At 42.1% G+C, this 20,113-nt stretch overlaps 1 protein-coding gene and 1 long non-coding RNA gene across 4 annotated transcripts in view; one reads left to right on the top strand and one right to left on the bottom strand.

Moving 5' to 3' along the window:
* CTNND2 (catenin delta 2) overlaps nucleotides 1-20,113 on the top strand; it is a 1,106,103-nt gene that overhangs the window by 1,049,755 nt on the left and 36,235 nt on the right. For all 3 annotated transcript variants that reach the window (XM_086362482.1, XM_086362480.1, XM_086362481.1), the window contains 2 exons: nucleotides 4,000-4,210; nucleotides 15,059-15,143. In XM_086362482.1, coding sequence (XP_086218608.1) covers nucleotides 4,000-4,210; nucleotides 15,059-15,143 — 296 coding nt within the window. The remainder of the gene's footprint in view (nucleotides 1-3,999; nucleotides 4,211-15,058; nucleotides 15,144-20,113) is intronic.
* On the bottom strand, nucleotides 17,734-20,029 carry LOC147350089 (uncharacterized). The gene is made up of 2 exons (XR_015149165.1): nucleotides 19,620-20,029; nucleotides 17,734-17,910 (listed from the first exon to the last, which is right to left on the bottom strand). It is a non-coding gene; the product is annotated as an uncharacterized LOC147350089 (long non-coding RNA).

Genomic DNA, 20,113 nt, shown 5'->3' with positions numbered 1-20,113 from the left:
AAAGAGTTGTCAGAATCATAGAAATAGAAAGTAGAATGTTGGTTGTTAGTGGATGGAGGGATGGGGAGTTATTGTTTAAAGGTTAAGTAGAGTTTAAAAGAATTTGTTTTGCAAGATGAAGAGCTCTGGAGATACACAGTGGTGATGTTTGCAAAACAGTATGAATTCACTCAGAGTCACTGAACTGTACATGTAAAAATGGAAAAGATTGTAAATTTTATTATGTGTATTTACCACCATAAAAAATGGAAGAAAAATACTAATTTAGAATAACTCAGCAAAAACTCACAGGTCAGGTTTAGTGGTGCTAGAAAGAAGGATGTCAAAGAGATACTAAAACCTCATAGACAAAACAGTTGTCATGTTCCTGATCTAGGGCTGTTCTCAGCTGACTTTTTCTTAAAACATCTTTCCTCTAATGTTGGGCTTCCGAGGTGGCGCTAGTGGTAAAGAAGCCGCCTGCCGGTGCAAGTAGATGTAAGAGACACAGGTTTGATCCCTGGTTGGGAAGATCCCTTGGAGGAGGGCAAGGCAACCCACTCCAGTATTCTTGCCTGGAGAATCGCACGGACAGAGGAACCTGGTGGGCTGCAGTCCATGGAGTTGCACAGAGATGGACACAACTGAAGCAGCTTAGCACGAGCATACCTCTAATGCTGGTATGAGAGATTTGAGTTACCATGGTCACAAAGATCAGCTGTAACAGAGGACTGTATCAAGTTGGTAATGATAACCCTGTATGCGAGACAGCAAAAGAGACACAGATGTATAGAACAGTCTTTTGGACTCTGTGGGAGAAGGCGAGGGTGGGATGATCTGAGAGAATAGCATTGAACATGGATATTAGCATATGTGAAACAGATCACCAGTCCAGGTTCAATGCATGAGACAGGGTGCTCAGGGCTGGTGCACTGGGATGACCCAGAGGGATGGAATGGGAGAGGGGTTCAGAATGGGGAACACATGTACACCCATGGTTGATTCATGTCAGTGTATGGCAAAAACCACTACAATATTGTAAAGTAATTAGCCTCCAATTAAAATAAATAAATTAAAAAAAAAAAAAAAAAAAACAGAGAACTGTATCAGTGATCCACAGTGATGGACAGTCAGTTTAGGAACGGATTCAGGAGCACAGGTGGTTAGACCATAAAGCCACTCACTACTCAACATTGCCGCCACCCACAGGGAAACCAATGCTGCTGCTGCTGCTGCTAAGTCCCTTCAGTCGTGTCTGAGTCTGTGCGACCCCATAGACGGCAGCCCACTAGGCTCCTCTGTCCCTGGGATTCTCCAGGCAAGAATACTGGAGTGGGTTGCCATTTCCTTCTCCAAGGGAAACCAATGGTAGTGCACAAATCAATCCCAGAAATAGACTTAGTCCTGAAATACAGTTAAAAACAAATAATCAAGAAATAGGCAGACTCGGCGAGAACAAAGCTCTGTTGCCCATCGTGAAGTTCTCAGGGAGTGCCCTTCTGGGGCAGCACACTTTGTCAGGTCTCCTAAGTCCATCCACACACCTCAATATGCCCAACTCTAAACAGAAGCCCCCACAAAGAAGCAGAGAAACTAGTTTTTACTCCTAATTTACAAACACAGGTGCCCACACACACCTGTGTGAGGAGGAAGGGAAGCGAAGTTACAAGGCTGCAGTTAGTATCTCACTAATAGAAACAGCAGTTTGTGTGTTTTTTTTACATAATGGTGATATGTCCAACAGTCATCTCATATCAGTATTGCAAACGTCAGAGATAAAGTTATTTTCATGAGAGGCTAACTTTGAAGAACTGACCCAAGGATTCATTTCTGTTGAGAATTTGAGCAAGACACAATGACCTTTATGTTGGGGAGACTAGCAGTTTCTGCCACTTGAACACAGTGAGGACCTTGCTTCTCATTCAGAGCTCACAGACTGGGAAACTGTATAAGATGAAACCATACTTCCTGCCTGAAGTAATTTTTTAAATGATAATAATATAAAATAAGGCATTTCCAGGTGGCTCAGTGGTAAAGAATCTGCCTGTCAATGCAGGAGACGCAGGTTCAATCCCTGGGTCGGAAAGATTCCCGGGAGGAGGAAATGGCAGCCCGCTCCAGTATTCTTGCCTGGAGAATCCCATGGACAGAGGGGTCTGGCGGGCTGTGGTCCATGGGGTCACAGAGAGTCAGACAGGACTGAACATGCATGCCCACTATATACACTTTAAAAAAAAATGCTCTAGTCAAATCCTCCTCCTCTCCTTGGTTTTCTTTCAACCTTGGTGATGTCCAAGGTCACAGAACCAGCCTTCCATATTCATTCAGGAGTGGGAATGCCCCTGTATGCACAAGAACCGAGTTTGTCGTCTCCTCTCTCCATCACTTCCATGATAAAGGAAAAGAACCCGCCCATCTTCACACTTTTGTAAATCAAGTTTGTTTGACAGTGAATTGTGGGGGTTAATGATAAAGTCATGCTGAGCTCAACAGAATTAAACTCGCAGCCAGAGGTGAGTGCAGTTTAATGATAAACAGACAAAGCAAGATGCTCAGAGGAGTATCTCGTACCAAGGATCTTCTCCAGCCTGTTTTAAGTGCTGTCATTGGAAAATAAATATGCTGCATTTGGGGGGTTTTCAGGCAAAGAGTTCCTGTCAGACATGTCTCAGCTGTCGTCAATTGAATGAAGACACTTGCCTATTTCAGTAATTTAGACTTCAGCAATTTTTTTTTAATGTTCAAGCTAAAATAAGCTGCCTAAACATAGGACAAGAGCTGATACTAAAATTATGAAGTCCTATGTTTTATTTATTACTGCTGGGAATTAAGATATCATTGCCTCCTCCCATGGGGTTCCATTTCCTGCCCCCAAGCTCCATGTGCTAGAGACTTAAATAGCAAAAGAAGTCATCCTTTAGAGACCTGTAAGGAGGAAGAATATTCCAAATGGGTTTTAGGAGCCACCTAAATATGTCTGACTAGGGGGTGGGAGACAAGGCAGGAGTTGAACTTTGAACACATGCCAATTCCACCCAATTTGAAAATTTAAGTAAAGCCAACTTTGCTGCAGCCACTCCTGTACTTGGTTCCAAAAGTAAATCAACAGGACAGGATTGGAACCTGCAGGTGGGATGAATTAATTGTCTTCAGGGTTATTGGTAACACCTAAATGACTTTGTAAACTAAAAGTACTCCATAAACGTGTCATTATAAGTACCTCTGTCGTTGGGGGGAGCATGATTGATAATGATAAAGTGAATTAAGAAAACAAAGTTGCATGTTATCTTATTTTTTTCACAGGAAGTAAAACGTATCAAATTAGTAAATGTTATATGATAGAACCATTCAGTTAAACCCCATCAGAGAGACAAGCAGTTCATCCAGTAGCCCTAGTTCAGAGGACACCTCATTTTATATATTATTTGTAAAGTTTCCCTCTCCTGCTTTGAATGTTTCTCTTTCCTTTATAGGACCAGAATGCACATTTCATATATATATATATACATTCTGGGGCTTTGGCTCTTATTTGTTAAATAATACAGTTGCCCACATAGCTCCCATTAGGGGATTTTTGAGGTTGTATCAGAGTTACCATATGTTTTCTGACTGCTTTGAGTAGCAAGCAGGAACCCACTGATAACTAACCTCTACTGAGTCCTGAGTCCAGGGTTGTCGCCGTGTATTCAATGCTTCCCACACATTTACTCGTTTAATCTTTGCAACAACCTAGTAAGGGTAGGTATATTGTAATTCTTGCTTCATGATTTGAAAAGCTGAGGCTCCAAGGCCTGAAATAACTTGTCCAGAGAGTCAGTCCTAGGTCTATCCAGCACTACAAGCCACGATTCACCATGTTTTGTCCGTGTATGTGCCCACAGTACCTGTGTAGAGAATCATCAGTGACGAGAACAGGCAACGTTGTGTTAACGTGGCCTCTTGTCTTCTCCTTTTCACCCCAGTCCCCACCTCCTCTGTTCTGACCACATTTCAACTCTTCCTTCATCTTCTTTTCCGAAGGCAAATACGCCATGCGAGACCTGGTGCACCGGCTTCCAGGCGGGAACAACAGCAACAGTGCAGCGAGCAAGGCCATGTCGGACGACACGGTGACAGCCGTGTGCTGCACCCTTCACGAGGTCATCACCAAGAACATGGAGAACGCCAAGGCCTTACGGGACGCCGGGGGCATCGAGAAGTTGGTCGGCATCTCCAAAAGCAAAGGAGACAAGTAAGTCAGGCAGTGACGTCCTAATGCATACAACTGGTGTTGGTAGGTACAGGTCTAGGGCTTCCCAAGTGGCACCATGGGTAAGTATCTGCTTGCGAGTGCAGGAGACACAGAAGACAGGGGTTCGGTCCCTAGGTCAGGAAGGTCCCCTGGAGAAGGAAAAGACAACCCACTCCAGTATTGTTGCCTGGGATATCCCAGGGACAGAGAAGCCTGGCAGGCTACAGCCCATGGGGTCACAAAGAGCTGGACGTGACTGAGCGTGCACGCACACACACACAGACACAGTTCAAGTGTGCCCTACGACCCTTGGTTTTGGGTAACACTGCTGAGTGTCACTGGAAAGCATTGGTGTCTGATCATCAAGAGATAGAAGACAGCAGATGGTTTCCAGTCTTCCCACCCCACAGGAAAGCTGGTCTTACTAGGAACTTTGATTTGACAAATAACTCATGACCTGGTGACTCCTGGGATATTGCTAAGGTAGGCTTGACAATCCAGCATCCAATCTAGTGACCTGCATGTGGGCTTCCCTCATAGCTCAGTTGGTAAAGAATCTGCCTGCAAGGCAGGAGACCCCGGTTCGATTCCTGGATCAGGAAGATCCACTGGAGAAGGGATAGCTACCCACTCCAGTATTCTTGGACTTCCCTTGTGGCTCAGCTGGTAAAGAATCCGCCCACAGTGTGGGAGACCTGTTTCAATCTCTGGGTTGGTAAGATCCCCTGGAAAAGGGAAAGGCTACCTACTCTAGTATTCAGGCCTGGAGAATTCTATGATCTGTATAGTTCTTGGGGTCACAAAGAGTCAGACAGGACTGAGCGACTTTCACTTTTCATATGCAAGAAACCAACAGATTCCTGAAGGCATTTTGTGGTGGTTGTTCCAGTGTGGCTCCAAATCCAAGTGTTGATGATGGATTCACATCCTTTGTTCTGTGCCTCTTCAGTTCTGCATAGCAAGGCATGCAGAGAGGATGGGAGAGAAAACAGCGACAGAGTCAGAAGAAACTTAGTGTTTAACTACCACCTTCCCTCACCAACTGTGTGTTTGGGACAAATTATGTCATTTAACAAGTCATCATGCTCATACTTTCCAATCTAAAGACAGCAGGAGGGACTGTCATGAAAGACTTCCTGGAAGAAGTAATAATCATGTCTTAAATACTGAGTAGGATTTTCCCAGGGATGGAAGAAGTGAGGAAGGAGGGCTTTTATGCCACTGGATTAAAGAGAGAGGGGTTATGTCAAAGGAATGCTACCACCACAAATGGTAAGTTCCCAGTTGGATATAAGAACCAGTGGTATTTTACTGTATGTAACTTAAACATATTTTCACCAGCCACAGGGTTGGTATATTTTACAAAAACATTCACTAATCTTAATTAAATTTCGACTTCTGGAAGTCCCTCAATGTAATCAAATAAGATTAACAGGGTAAACCTTTTGTTATCAAGGGTCTACTTCTTGACTTCATTCCCTTTACATCTAAACGCCAAATAAGTTTTCTTTTGTTATTAAAGGCTTTAAAGGATGCACTTCAAGGCTTTTGGATATTCTCTCATTTCATTTAATTCGAGATACTATCATTGTGCAATAAAAGAGAAGTTTCAGGGGTTCTGTTTAAGCGCCCTGAGACCTCCACATAGGTTCAATCAACAGTTCAGTATTAGGATTTGAACTTTTCCATATCAAATATAGAGAAAGCCCACTGGACTTGTGGAATAATTGCACAGTACAGATGGTTGATTTGAATTGTACCCTATAATGTTATACTTGCAGTAAAACGCTCTTCTCCGTTGGCAGGAACCACGTGGTTCTCTTGTTTATTTATTTTTTAGGACTGGGTGGAGGGGAGGTCTTTCCCTGAGGCTTTCTGTGGGCTGAGCCTTCAGGGCTTACCCTGGGGCCGGCAGCAAGGTCAGGGAAAGTACCACAGGCTTTGATTTTGTTTATTTATTTATTTCTGCCTGTGCGGGTCTTTGTTGCCGCACTGGGGCTTTCCTCTAGTTGCAGCGGGCAGGGCTACTCCCTAGTTGCGGTGCCTGGGCTTCTCACTGCAGCGGCTTCTCTTGTGGACTCCAGGGCCCGCAGGCTTCAGTAGTTAAAGCTCCCAGGCTCTGACTCACAGGCTCAGTTTTTGTGGTACACAGGCTTAGTTGTTCCAGGGTACGTGGGATCTTCCCAAATCAGGGATCAAACCCGTGTCTCCTGTAGTGGGAGGTGGATTCTTTCCCACTGAGCCACCAGGGAAGCCTCAGTTTTCTTTTTCACATGGCTTCAGTGGTTGTTATTGTTCAGTGACTCAGTCGTGTCTGATTCTTTGTGACCCCATGGACTGCAGCATTCCAGGCTTTCCTGTCCTTCACTTAGCTTCGCATAGCTTTAGCGGACCTTGGAAATCTCTAATTGAAATGCGTACCTGTTTTGGGCATTAGAAACTTATTATGTTGATGCTTTTCTTAAACAAATGCACATGCATACACAATAAAACCACAGTCCACTCTGATATAATTGTCTATGTTCATGAGACATTCAGAGAAGAAAGTATTGTCCCTGAATCTTAGAACTGTAGAGCTTTGGGAGGTTGTTATATGAATTCCCTCCATCTGTGTGAGCATCCCTATTGGGCCTTAAAGAGAAAAAACTGCTTTTATCAGTCCTATGGTCAAAGAAAATTATTTGATAAAACTAATTAAAAACTCATTTTGAAGAAACTATCCATGAAGTCATATATATCGTCATTGCCATTCCAGAAAAGAATCCTCTTAGGTCTATTCCATCTGGATTGTTGCTAACGGGAGGTTCCTTTTACTACAAATAATCTCAAATATATGCTTTAAATTGACGGAAAATTTCTTCATGGAATAGATACTCATTTCATATCATTGTTTCCTTACCTTTCCCTCAATGTTTAGCAGTCCAGATTTATGAATTTAATAAGAAGTGTTGAATCCACTTGCGTCAAGCATTTCCCATTTAGACTTCTCCTGCTTGGTCTCATCCATTTTGTTCTGTGGTTTACCTCCTTTAGACAGTGACTAATTTGGGGGTCAAAGCAAGGTTTTTATAACTGGCCATATCCTCATCTCCCACCTGCGCTTCAGTTGGATTTTCGTTTCTCACTGCTCTTAAAATGCATCCAGAAGAATTACATTGTGTCTTAGCACTAAACTCACCATTTGTCACTCAATTCTATCATGACAGCACATCTGAGATTCCCATGGCCTTCTAGAAGTGTTTTAATGAAATAAAAATACTTTATTGAAATTTTTTGGACTTGAAGATGATTTAATAATTGGAAAAGGGAGGAATATCAGTTTGCTCTAGTTAATTCATAAAATGCTTGCAGACTTGCCCTCCTCCCAAAACTACTCAAACTTTTGTGATCACATGAGAAAACAAGATGAACAAACATGTATAGCTATGATTCTCCCCTTTATGTATGTATAGGTTTTATTTCTAAATATGCACAAGCTTAAATATGCCATGATTTAGATGAGTCAGACTGCAAGTGCTGATCAAGGTGTGCTTGAACTGTATAACTCATTGCATCTTGCCAATACACTGGAACAATTATTCTGGAATCCTGCAGCTGGAATGCCTGTGCTGAAAACCCGCAATGAAATTGCACCAAGATTCTCAGCCACCCCTAATTTGACAAGTCTAGCGAAGATCAAACATGGTGTAATTGTTAATGACTCTTATAGGAATCTTATACTTACCATTTTTGAAGTCTTGATAACTTGTATTATTCTTTTCACATCATTTTAAACACACAGCATGGACATTCTGTCATATCCATCTGTTTCAAAAGTACATTTGTGTTTTTTTCAGATTTTAACAGTCATGTAGGAAATAGTGTTGAATGTGTCACTGTATTTTGTCATAAGACAGAAAAGCCATTAACGGTCTCAACTGTTACTTGTCAGTAAGGAACTGTGTTTGTGGCTGAGGTTATAATCACTTGTCACATTAGAAGCACTCAGTTGTTCAAGTCCTTCAATCAACAGTTATAGGCTTTCAAGTCGCCATTGTATCAGACTGGTGTAGTGGATGAATCAAAATTAACTAAAAAGAAAGCAGTATTTCTTTGACCTTCATCAGTTTTTATAACACTGTAGTGTACTGGCATGTTAATAGAGAGGTTAAAAGCTGCAATTCATTCCACATTCTCAGTGTGTATTTTGAAACTAAGCAAGAAGTAGGAAAAAATTATAGCATCAGAGGACTTTTTGCATACTAAAATTTTCAACTGTATTATCACCACCTGACTATTATGTTCCTCTAGAGTTGCTTGACTTCTGTCATAGATACATATCTAGCTAGCAGTGATAAAATCCAGCAAAACATAGCATTTAATCTTTGCTCAGCATTGATTATATAAGAATAGTATGTGAGGATCATCAGAATTGCAGAGCTTCTCCCCAGGGAGCCTACATCAACTTCCCAGCACCAGGAAAACCAGCACCCCGCTGGGAGAGCTGCAAGGCTGTAGGAAACATGGACTCTGCTCTTAAGGGTCTCACACACACTCTCATCCCAAGACTGAGCACTGAAGCAGTAGTTTGAAAAGAGCCTGGATCAGAGCACTTACTGATCTTAGAGGGCGTCTCAGAGAGGCAGGAGGCAGCTGAGACTCCCTCTGGGACCAGAGATGCTCGCAGCAGCCACTTTGGGAAGCTAGTTCTACCGTGCAGACACTGGTGCTAGCGAGTGCCATCTTGGAGTCCTCCTTCTAGCTCATTAGCACCAGGGGCTTACTTGCCCATCAGCCAGTCAGCCTGACTCCTGGTTCTCCTTAGGTTGACAAGCTAGCTGTGCCCGGACCAGTAGCGTCCATACAGGGCCTGGCAGCCAAGCAGACCACAGTGCAGTCACCTACCAGTGCACGCATAGCAGTTGCCACCCCCCACACACAAAAAGAAGGGCTCACATGGCCCACAGGGAGGCCCCCCTAGAGCACACAGCTGTGGTGACCGCAGGAGAGTGCACTGCTGGGCCTCATAGGATATCTACATAAGCCCGCTCCTCCAAGATCAGGAAGTGTAACTTCAGACCTGCTTAATACATAGAAATAAAAACAGAGAGTACAGCAAAACGAAGTGACAGAGGAATATATTCCAAATAAAGGAACAAGATAAAACCTCAGAAGAACTGAGGGAAGTAGAAATAATCTACCCAATAAAGAGTTGAAGGTCATAATCATAAAGATGCTCAGGATAATGAACACAGTAACAGGTTTAACAGAGAGTTAGAAAATATAAGGAAGAATCAAACAGAACTGAAGGGTACAGCTGTTGTTGTTCCGTTGCCCAGTTCTTTCTGGCTCTTTGTGACTCCATGGACTGCAGCACACCAGGCCTCCCTGTCCTTGACTGTCTCCCAGACTCATGTCCATTGAGTCAGTGATTCCATCCAACCATCTCATCCTCTGTCGTCCCCTTCTCCTCCCACCTTCAATCTTTCCCAGCATCAGGGCCTTTTCCAGTAAGTTGGCTCTTCACATCAGGTGGCCAAAGTATTGGAGCTTCAGCTTCAACATCAGTCCTTCCAGTGAATATTCAGGACTGATTTCCTTTAAGATTGATGGGTTGGATCTCCTTGAAGTTCAAGGGGCTCTCAAGAGTCTTCTCCAACACCACAGTTCAAAAGCATCAATTGTTCAGCTCTCAGCCTTCTTTATAGTCCAGCTCTCAGATCTGTACATGACTCCTGGAAAAACTGTAACTTTGAGTATACTTGTATAACTTTGAGTATTTTTGTATAACTGAATTTTTTTTAATACACTAGAAATAATGAGTAGTATATTAGATGATATAGAAGAACGGAACAGCAAACTTGAAGACAGTAGTGGAAATCAACGAAGTTAAACAAATAAAATATTTTTAAGTGAGTATGGTTTAAGATACCTTTAGGACAACATCAAGCATACTAATACTGGCATTGTAGGGGTCCACAAGGAAAAGAGAAAGAAAGGGGCAGAGAATTTATTTGAAGGAATAATATTAATAGCTGAAAACTTCTCCAACCTGGGAAAGAAAACAGACATCCAGGTCCAAGAAGTACAGTGAGTCCCAAACAAGACGAACCCAAAGAAGTCCTCACCAAGACACACTGTAATTAAGATGGCAAAAATTAGAGATAAAGACAGAATTTTAAAAGCAGCAAGAGAAAAGCAAATAAGTATGCACAGGGGAACTCCAATAAGTCTCTCAGCTGATATTGCAGACCAGAAGAGAGGGGCAAAAATAAGCAAAGGGAACCTAATTAAACTTAAAATCTTTTGCACAGCAAAGGAAACCATCAACAAAGTGAAAAGACAGCCTACTGAATGGGAAAAAAAATTCACAAATGATATAACCAACAAGGGGTTAATATCTAAAATATATATATATAATATTATATATATATATATATATATATATATATCATACAACTCAATAAACAACCCAATTAAAATTTGGCAGAAGACTGAAAAGACATTTTTCTCCCCAAAGAAGACTTACAGATGACCAACAGGCACATGAAAAGATGCTCAATGTCACTGATCATCAGGGAAATGCAAGTCAAAACCACAATGAGATGTCACCTCACAGCTATCAGAATGGCTATTAAAAAGGACAAAAATAACCAGTGTTGGCAAAGATGTGAAGAAAAGGGGACTCTTGTACACTGTTGGTGGGGATATGAATTGGTACAGCCACTATAGAAAACAGTATGGAGGGTCCTCAAAAAATTAAAAATTGAACCACCATATGGTCCAGCAATTCCAGTTCTGTATAGTTTTCTAAAGAAAAAAAACACTAATTGGAAAAAGTATATGAACTTCAGTGTTTATTGCAGCATTATTTACTACAATTTCCTTCTCCAGGGGATCTTCCCAACCCAGGGCTCAAACCCGGGTCTCCCACATTGCAGGTGGACACTTTACCATCTGAACCACCAGGGGAGCATATTTATTACAATATGTATGTATATATTGTATATATAAACATAGTAAATATATTATTTACTACAATATGTATCAAATCAGATCAGTCGCTCAGTCGTGTCCGACTCTTTGCGACCCCATGAATCGCAGCACGCCAGGCCTCCCTATCCATCACCAACTCCCGGAGTTCACCCAGACTCACGTCCATCGAGTCCGTGATGCCATCCAGCCATTTCATCCTCTGTCGTCCCCTTCTCCTCTTGCCCCCAATCCCTCCCAGCATCAGAGTCTTTTCCAATGAGTCAACTCTTCGCATGAGGTGGCCAAAGTACTGGAGTTTCAGCTTTAGCATCATTCCTTCCAAAGAAATCCCAGGGCTGATCTCCTTCCGAATGGACTGGTTGGATCTCCTTGCAGTCCAAGGGACTCTCAAGAGTCTTCTCCAACACCACAGTTCAAAAGCATCAATTCTTCGGCACTCAGTTTTCTTCACAGTCCAACTCTCACATCCATACATGACCACTGGAAAAACCATAGCCTTGACTAGACAAACCTTTGTTGGCAAAGTAATGTCTCTGCTTTTGAATATGCTATCTATGTTGATCATAACTTTCCTTCCAAGGAGTAAGCGTCTTTTAATTTCATGGCTGCAGTCACCATCTGCAGTGATTTTGGAGCCCCAGAAAATAAAGTCTGACACTGTTTCCACTGTTTCCCCATCTATTTCCCAAGACGTGATGGGACCGGATGCCATGATCTTCATTTTCTGAATGTTGAGCTTTAAGCCAACTTTTTCACTCTCCACTTTCAGTTTCATCAAGAGGCTTTTTAGTTCCTCTTCACTTTCTGCCGTAAGGGTGGTGTCATCTGCATATCTGAGATTATTGATATTTCTCCCAGCAATCTTGATTCCAGCTTGTGTTTCTTCCAGTCCAGCGTTTCTCATGATGCACTCTGCATATAAGTTAAATAAGCAGGGGGACAATATACAGCCTTGACGTACTCCTTTTCCTATTTGGAACCAGTCTGTTTTTCCATGTCCAGTTCTAACTGTTGCTTCCTGACCTGCATACAAATTTCTCAAGAGGCAGATCAGGTGGTCTGGTATTTCCATCTCTTTCAGAATTTTCCACAGTTTATTGTGATCCACACAGTCAAAGGCTGTGTGTGTATATATACATATACACACACACACAAGAGAATATTACTTGGCCATAAAAAATAATAAAATATTGTCATTTTCAACATTATAGATGGACCTAGAGGATATTATGCTAAGTGAAATAAGTTAGAGAAATACAAATACCATATGATTTCACTTGCATGTGAAATCTGAAAAACAAAACGGAAGAACAAACATAACCAAATAGGAACAGACCCAAAGATATAGAGAACAAACAGGTAGCTGCCAGAGGAGAGAGGGATGGGGCAATGAGTGAAATGGGTGAGGGAGATTAAAGGTACAGAATTTCAGTGGTAAAATAAATGAACCATAGGCATGAAATACACAGCAGAGGGGATATAGTCAATCATATTGTAATAACTTTGTGTAGTGCCAGATGGTAAATAGAATTACCATAGTGGTTATTTTGCAATGCATATAGCTATCAGACCACCAGGAACTAACAGAGTGTTGTAGGTCAATTATAATTCAATTGTTTAAAAAAGAATTAAGTGTACCTGTATCTATATCCATGAAAAGATCTAGAATTCTCTGTCAAAAAAATTCAATATATTTAGAGCATGATACTAGCATAAATGTGAAATCATTTAGCAACTGTCCCTTTTAGGTAAAGAAAATATGTATTTCACTTAAATATATAGTTCATCTCATGGAGAAAAATTTTTTTTAATTTACAAGAGTACTATATTTTTTCTTTTAAAAGTATGCAATATTAACTAAGAGGTTTTCAAACACAAGGTTGAATTCCAAGTCAGCAGTAATGAGTAAGAGATAGTGTTCCAGTTTCCAGTAAGTAAATGGATGAAGAAACCTTAAACATAGTTGTTCTACATTGCACACTTGAAGACCCAGGAAAATAGCAGACATTTAATTGATCTTGTATTAAGGTCCTATCATTTCATTGCAAAATTCAGGTCCTTGCTTCCTAGGTGGCACTAGTGGTAAAGAACCTGCCTGCCAATGAAGGTAGACATAAGAGACGTGGGTTTGATCACTGGGTCAGGAAGATCCCCTGGAAGAGGGCACGGCAACCCACTCCAGTATTCTTGCCTGGAGAAGGCTGACAGTCTATAGTCCATAGGGTCACAAAGAGTTGGACAACTGAATTGACTTAGCACACACACATCCATTTACTCTGGCTCTCAAGTCCAACCTCAACTTGATCCCATCTCACCATCTGCTCGCTTTCCATTTTAAAGACTACTTTATGTTAAAAGCAGTTTTGATCTCAATTCACATGTTCTCTTTGGGGAATCTGTGGGCCATTGCACCAGGAGTCAGCTTCAGGGGTGGACTTCACACTGGTGTCCTCATGTGTGATTACGACCTGCCCAACTCCAGGAGTCCCTGCATAAACCAAGGGTCAGCCAGCTATGATCCAAATCCCACCGTCCACCCTTTCTTGTAAATAACACTTGACTGGAACACAGCCACTTCTGTTCATTTATGTATTATTTATGACTCCTCTCTTCCTGCAATAGCAGAGTTGAGTAGCTGCAACCAAGACCATATGGCCCACAAATCAAAGGATATTTGATAGCTGACCCTTTATAGCAAAAGTGTGCCAGGCCTTGAGATCAGACACAATGCCACGTCAGCCACTCAGGTCATGAGGCGGATTGTGGACTCCACCCATTGGAGCAAAGAATCCGCAGGTAGTTAGCAGGGCCCTCAGCACTCATCCAACTGATTTCCAAGAATCAGATTGAATTGAATCAACACAGATGTCTCGACCTAGAGTCTGATCTGAGATGCAGGTTGACACCAAACCATTATTTAGCGATAGATTCATAAGGATTTCAAAGCCATGACTCAAAAAAAAAAAAAAAAAAAAAATGGTAAGAACCGCTAGTCCAAAGGTTTACATGACCTTAGTTTCTCACTCTGTTCTGGAGGACAGAACGTGAATTGTATAAAGGGCTTTGTTTATAGATTCTTTTATCCGTGCTTATTCCACCACACAAACGCAAGAGAGCCCGTGTGCCCATGAGTGCACAGGTCATCTCCATGCCAATCACCTGTGCTTGGCTTCCTTAGCAAAAGGAAAGCAGTTCCCTGTACCCCTCAGGCAGAAGAGCAAATGCTATACAAGCTCTTACGCTTCAGCTGAGAAAATGAGTATCTTTTTCTCCTTACTCCTTGCTTGCACTCAGTCATGACCAACTCTTTTGCGACCCTTTCTACTGCCTGTCAGGCTCCTCTGTACATGGGATTTCCCAGGCAAGAATACTGGAGTGGGTTATCATTTCCTCCCCCAGGGGATCTTCCTAACCCAAGGATCAAACCCAAGTCTCCTGTGTCTCCTTTTTGTATGCATTGTATGCAGATTCTTTACCCACTGAGCCATCTACACAGGTTAGACAACACAGCTATTAAAACCCCTTAATCTTGCCTTTCCTGGTCAAGATTCTTTCTGTTCCATTTCCTAGTCCAGCACTGAACCTGCATTCTGACTCAGTGCACTGCTCTTGGGTTTGCATTGTGAAAATTCTTTGCCAAATTACAATACCTTCCTCCCCCCACCCCTATCCTGCCCCCTGCCATGGGTGTCGGGGGGAGAATGAGGTTGGACACTGGTGACCTGCATCCTTTGCACTGTCCAGACTGGAGAAAGAAAAGGGTCAGAAAAGCCATGAGGCTTTTATTCTCTTTATTCTTGCTGTTTCCTGCCAAGTCATTTGAAGCCCATCTGTCCTCCTCACCACTTGTGTGTCCTGTCTTTTCTTTATCAGACACTCTCCAAAGGTGGTCAAGGCGGCATCTCAGGTCCTCAACAGCATGTGGCAGTACCGAGATCTGAGGAGTCTCTACAAAAAGGTAAGGTTTGCTTTACTTTCTTGGCTCGGGAGCTGCACGCAGACCCTGAGCCTAAAGACCATATTTGGTCATAACAAGATGTGTCACAGATTCAAAGGAACCTTGTCTGAGAGTTTGAGCAAGTGAAACACAAGTGAAACAAGAACATCAGTAAAGAAGCAAAAAAAAGGGTCGCTAAGTGTCCCCTGAATACATCCTAAGATCCATCAACTTTCTGGATTCGACAAACCTATAACCGTGGAGTCTTACCTTCAAGACAAATAAGTTTGTGTCTGAGCTTCTACATTGTACAGAGACTAAAAAGCAATGAACTGAGGGATTTTGCACACACTCTCACACAGAAGCGTCAATAAGTGCCAATAAATAACTGAAGTCATTGTGGAGAGGAGACAGAAAAAAAAGGTAAAAGGCAGTTCAGGAGACTGAGAAGTCTTGCAACCTAGGAATACTGAGTAGAGACCTGAGTTCTGCCTCCAAGACACCGACCAGTTCACACGCAGGTGAAGGGCTGATAATCCTAATGACGGTCGTAGATCGTAGGAAGAGGCTGGGCGTTTGCTCACAAGACTCCCCGGAGGCAGGCAGAAATTTATGTCATACATTTCAAAGGGGACTTCCTCCCCAAAATAGTTTAGAAACATAACCTGAAGTAAAAAGGTCACATCTGGAAATTTTGATTATATGATTCTTGCCCACACGTTCGTAAACAAAGGATGCGCAACTTTTCTTTTTTGGTTTGGAGCAAAGAGTTCTGTTAACAGTGTCCCCCAGAAGGTACTGTTTGTTGTTACCACACAGCATATGTGAGTTGTTTCAATGATCAGAGTTCTCAGGATAGATTGGAGTTAACAAATGGAGCAGAGAACATCACTGATAGGCACGGAGAATAGCGTAGACATTGGTCTCCATAGGGATCTGGAAAGCGTGAACAGGGCTTCATCATCAACTTCCCAGAGCACCTCCTCGCCTCCCCTGGCAGCCTACATGGATGAGGGAGCCAAGAATCACTGCCACCTTGGTCCCCAGCATCCCAGTCTTGGAATGGGAGGTGGGGCCACAGCAAGAGGCTCAGAGGGGTAAGAGAGGGTGAGATCCATCTTGCCAGAGGGAAAATTGATCTTTTTCTAAGCCTGTGGGAGAAAGTTAAATATTTAATAACTGACTCTACTAAGTTAGAGTATATTTCTAGATTTCTCCAAGGTCTTCCTATTTCCTGTAAGCCTTGCTTTGTACTTCAATTTAAAGTTTAGCCCATATATTTCAGAAATCTCTTTCAAGATTTTTCTGTTCCTTAAGAGGAAGTATGTTTAGGCTGAAATATTGCAGAAGTGTTCTGGATTAATTATATCCTTTCCTAAATATCTTGCTATTTGTCTAAAGTGTTTTGAGTTCCATTCTGCCTGTTTTACTTGAAATGCACATCCCTTGGTTCCTTCTGGGACTCTTTCAGAAGTCAAATGAATTCCCTCCAGGGACAGGATCCTTCGGCTAAACAGGCAGCCAGACACGAAGAACACACTGTAAATTAGAAAAGAGCTGGACGTTCTGAATCAGTGGCTCTGGAAGTTCAATAAAATATTACTGCCTCAAATAAACTCCACTTCCCCTGAATTCCAACCATTTCTTTGCTGGAATATACCTTCTCATACTTCTGTGCATTGAAGGGAAACGGCTTTTAGAGACCCCACAAGTTATTTGTTGAATCGTAGTATGAGTTTTCCATTTTAGTTTTTTCTGTGTTTGTAGTAGGGTTCAGACAGTGTAATTGTCTTTCACTTGCCATGAGGGAAAAAAAAAAAGAGTATGTTGTCAGAAATTTAATGGTGCTAAAACTCAGGAGCTAAAGAGGGTTTAAAATGTGTCTTAATGTGAGGAGATTCAAGAAAGACGGGCTGGAGAAGCTGAAGGTGATGTTTTTGGTTGATCCATGATTTTAAAATATTGAGAAAGAGCTGTTCTTAATGATTTCCAAATTGTGCAGTTACAAAATGAAATGAGGACTTTGTGCTCAGTGTAAGTGCTACAATGGCAAAGCTCAAAATTCACAAAAGCTTTTCTTTTTGAAAGGTCCTGTGGTGAGAAAATCCAAATTCATTCATCCTTACTAATAGTTTTTAATCAGTGAGGCAATAGATTTCTATTTTGTTCTTCACTGACAGTTGAGAGATCATTTTCTAAATGCCTGATCCGTATCTATAATTACTCGTCTTTCTAATCTGTTTATTAAATACCTATTATAGGCTTAGGAAAGGAAGAGTTCCAAAGAAAACGTGACATGTAGAGCAGCCATTGTGGCTGAAAGTGAAATATGGAACAGTGATTGGCAACTGCATTAGGTTCAGATTTACGTATTGTGGATTTACTGGATAAATTAAGGGCAAGAAAATTACAGAGAAAAATCTTGAAGAATCTGTAGAGTTTGCATGAATTAGGAGATAAGAGGAAAAGAGCGTTATGGACAAGAGGGAAAAACACAAGTGGATAGATGTAAACTGAAATAACAATGGCATATCTATGGAACGGAATTAAAGGACCACCTGTCGTTGGCTTCTCACCTCCTTCGGACCCAAGCACAGAGGCCAGAACCACATTTCCTTAGCTCAACTACTTTATTTCACTTAGAGATCCATTTAATAAATCAGAATATTCTTTTGGCTGGGTGTGTTGACCACAATATGTTGGAGTCCAGACACATTGTGAGCCAAAACGGATTTGCATCATCCAAACCTTCAACTTCAATGAGGCCTGGACTTCTGATTTTTCTCCCCTAAAGGAAAAGAAACAGAAGAATGTTATCACACAAAGGCTAAATAATGCATCACCTTAAAAAAAAGTCCTTAAGATTAGATAACCACAAAGAGAAGTTTCAAATATCTTAATCATCTGTATTTTTGCAGAGGATGTTTTCTAAACGGAAAGAAGGTGAGCCTTGGAGCAGACTTGATAGAGGGCTGAAAGGAAAGCAGGCGATCAAAAGTTCTTGGCTTTTTGACCACTGGTACTTAAAAAACAGTTGCAGTCATGACTGGCAGTGTGATTATGTTTGATGATGGTAGGGTTTGTTGGGACCACTGGTTTTGAAAGAAAGGAGATAAATTTGAGGGGAGGGTGAGATGGGGACATAGAATTATAAAATTGCAGAAAGCATTTCTTATAAACCCTTACATAATACCTTAATCATATGCACATCTCAAAAAAATATATAGTTATATTGTTTGGGATACAGGCTAAGTTACTCTTAACAGGGAGACTCAAAAATTCAGAAACGCAAGCTAAACAGGTATCCCTTTCTGATGCATGGGCCTGTACCTGGTTAGGCAGGTGGTCAGGTGGTCCAGAGTCAGCGGTGACCCTGGGATCTGTCTTGTTATCGTGCCTTGTACTAGGGTATCATCATTGCCTGTGTGTACCAAGCTCCCTAACTGAGCTCTTCCCCTCTCATTGCAGCCCGTAGGAAAAGTGAGGGCAGGTGATGTTCTCTGAAGTGTGTGATGCAAAAGGAACCAACCTTCTGCTCCCCTGCCACAACCAAGAACTCAATCATGTGGCCACAGCCACGTACCCGGCTGTGAGGGAGGGTAGGAAAAGTGAGCCACCAGGAACCCTGCTAAAGCTTGGTGGCAGGAGGAGGGAGTTATTTTACTAAAAGAAGGAAGGTGTCATATCAGCTCCAGGAGTCATTTCCTTTTGTTCAAATGTCAGGTTAGCCAAAAAGTTTATTCTGATTTTTCTGTAACATCATGTAGAAAAACCCAAACTTTCTGGCTAACCGAGTATTTTAATTATCCATTGCAAATCACTAAGGGGGCATATTATTCCATTTTTGAGTGGCTATGGTTTTTCAGAACTCTTACATGAAGTAAAAATCTCTGTATGTGTACTATCTGTCCTCCAATGCTATACTGAAAAATCTACTCTCTCTTCTGTAGGATAGCCTTCCTATTTTTGAAGCCAGTCATCATGTCTCCACAAGGTCATCTCTTTTCAGTTGTAGGGATAGCAACATTTATTATTACTGCAGCTGTCAAAAAAGCAAAACCTAAAAATTGAAAGTTACATTTCATCACTGTGCAAAACTTAGAACTTAAGGCCAGGACACAGCATCGGGGCAGCCCCTGTCAAGTAGAGAGAGAGAGTTTTTCCGGCATTCAACTTACAATGCTTAGGTTCATTATTTTGCTCTAAGTATTGCAAAGAGCTCCAGAAAGAACAGCATCTACTCAGCCACTCTATGAGCAAAGTCCTTTGTTCATAAATGCAGGGATCAGATCAAAGACAGATCAGATATCAGAATCAAACTCTGCTGATGGTCACCAAGCTTAGAAACCAGACTCATTCTCCCCCATGAATAGTCATGGCCTTGTGTTTCTATAGTTGTGGTCCTGTGGGGTCCCCCACCCTCCTACCCCTCCCCAACACCCCTTGACCCTCCCATGCCTCCCCTCCCCACTCCCCCACCAACCCTCCTACCCTTACCCCTTGGGATCTTGCTCGGTGAGCTTATGTCTCAAAGAATGCCAAACCACCTGTGCTTGAAAACTTGAAACTGAACAAGGTAGTCTTTCTGTGGATAGAGATATTGTATTCACTGTTGCCATCTGGATGAGAGAAACAAAGCATAAAACTAATCTTTAAATGTCCTTCCTTTTATTGTCAGGAAGACAGACTCTCAAGCCACAGGTACCATTCAGCTAGTGAATAATGAGCTTTGATCCAGTGAAGTCATGCCCTTCACGGCCTGAATCACTCAGGACTCTCTTTTCCTACTGCCGTGGGATTCATTACATTGGTCCCACCACTGTTGCACTCACAAAACGAGAAATCAATAAGTAATTATGGATAGGGAAGGGAGGCCTGCAGATTTCCTCAAATGACCAAACCACAGCGGGTGAGCGAGTGGACACAGCGCTCATGGCGTCTTTCACTGCTTCCAGGAAACTGGCCTCTGTACCTCGGTGAGTCAGTGGTCC

The sequence above is a fragment of the Bos grunniens genome, chromosome 20 (assembly GCF_055505025.1).
Source record: "Bos grunniens cultivar Pamir isolate PY7600 chromosome 20, Bosgru_T2T1.0, whole genome shotgun sequence".
NCBI classification, from domain to species: Eukaryota; Metazoa; Chordata; class Mammalia; order Artiodactyla; family Bovidae; genus Bos; species Bos grunniens.
The sequence above is the reverse complement of the archived record's forward strand: the minus strand, read 5'-3'. Positions and strand labels throughout refer to the sequence as shown.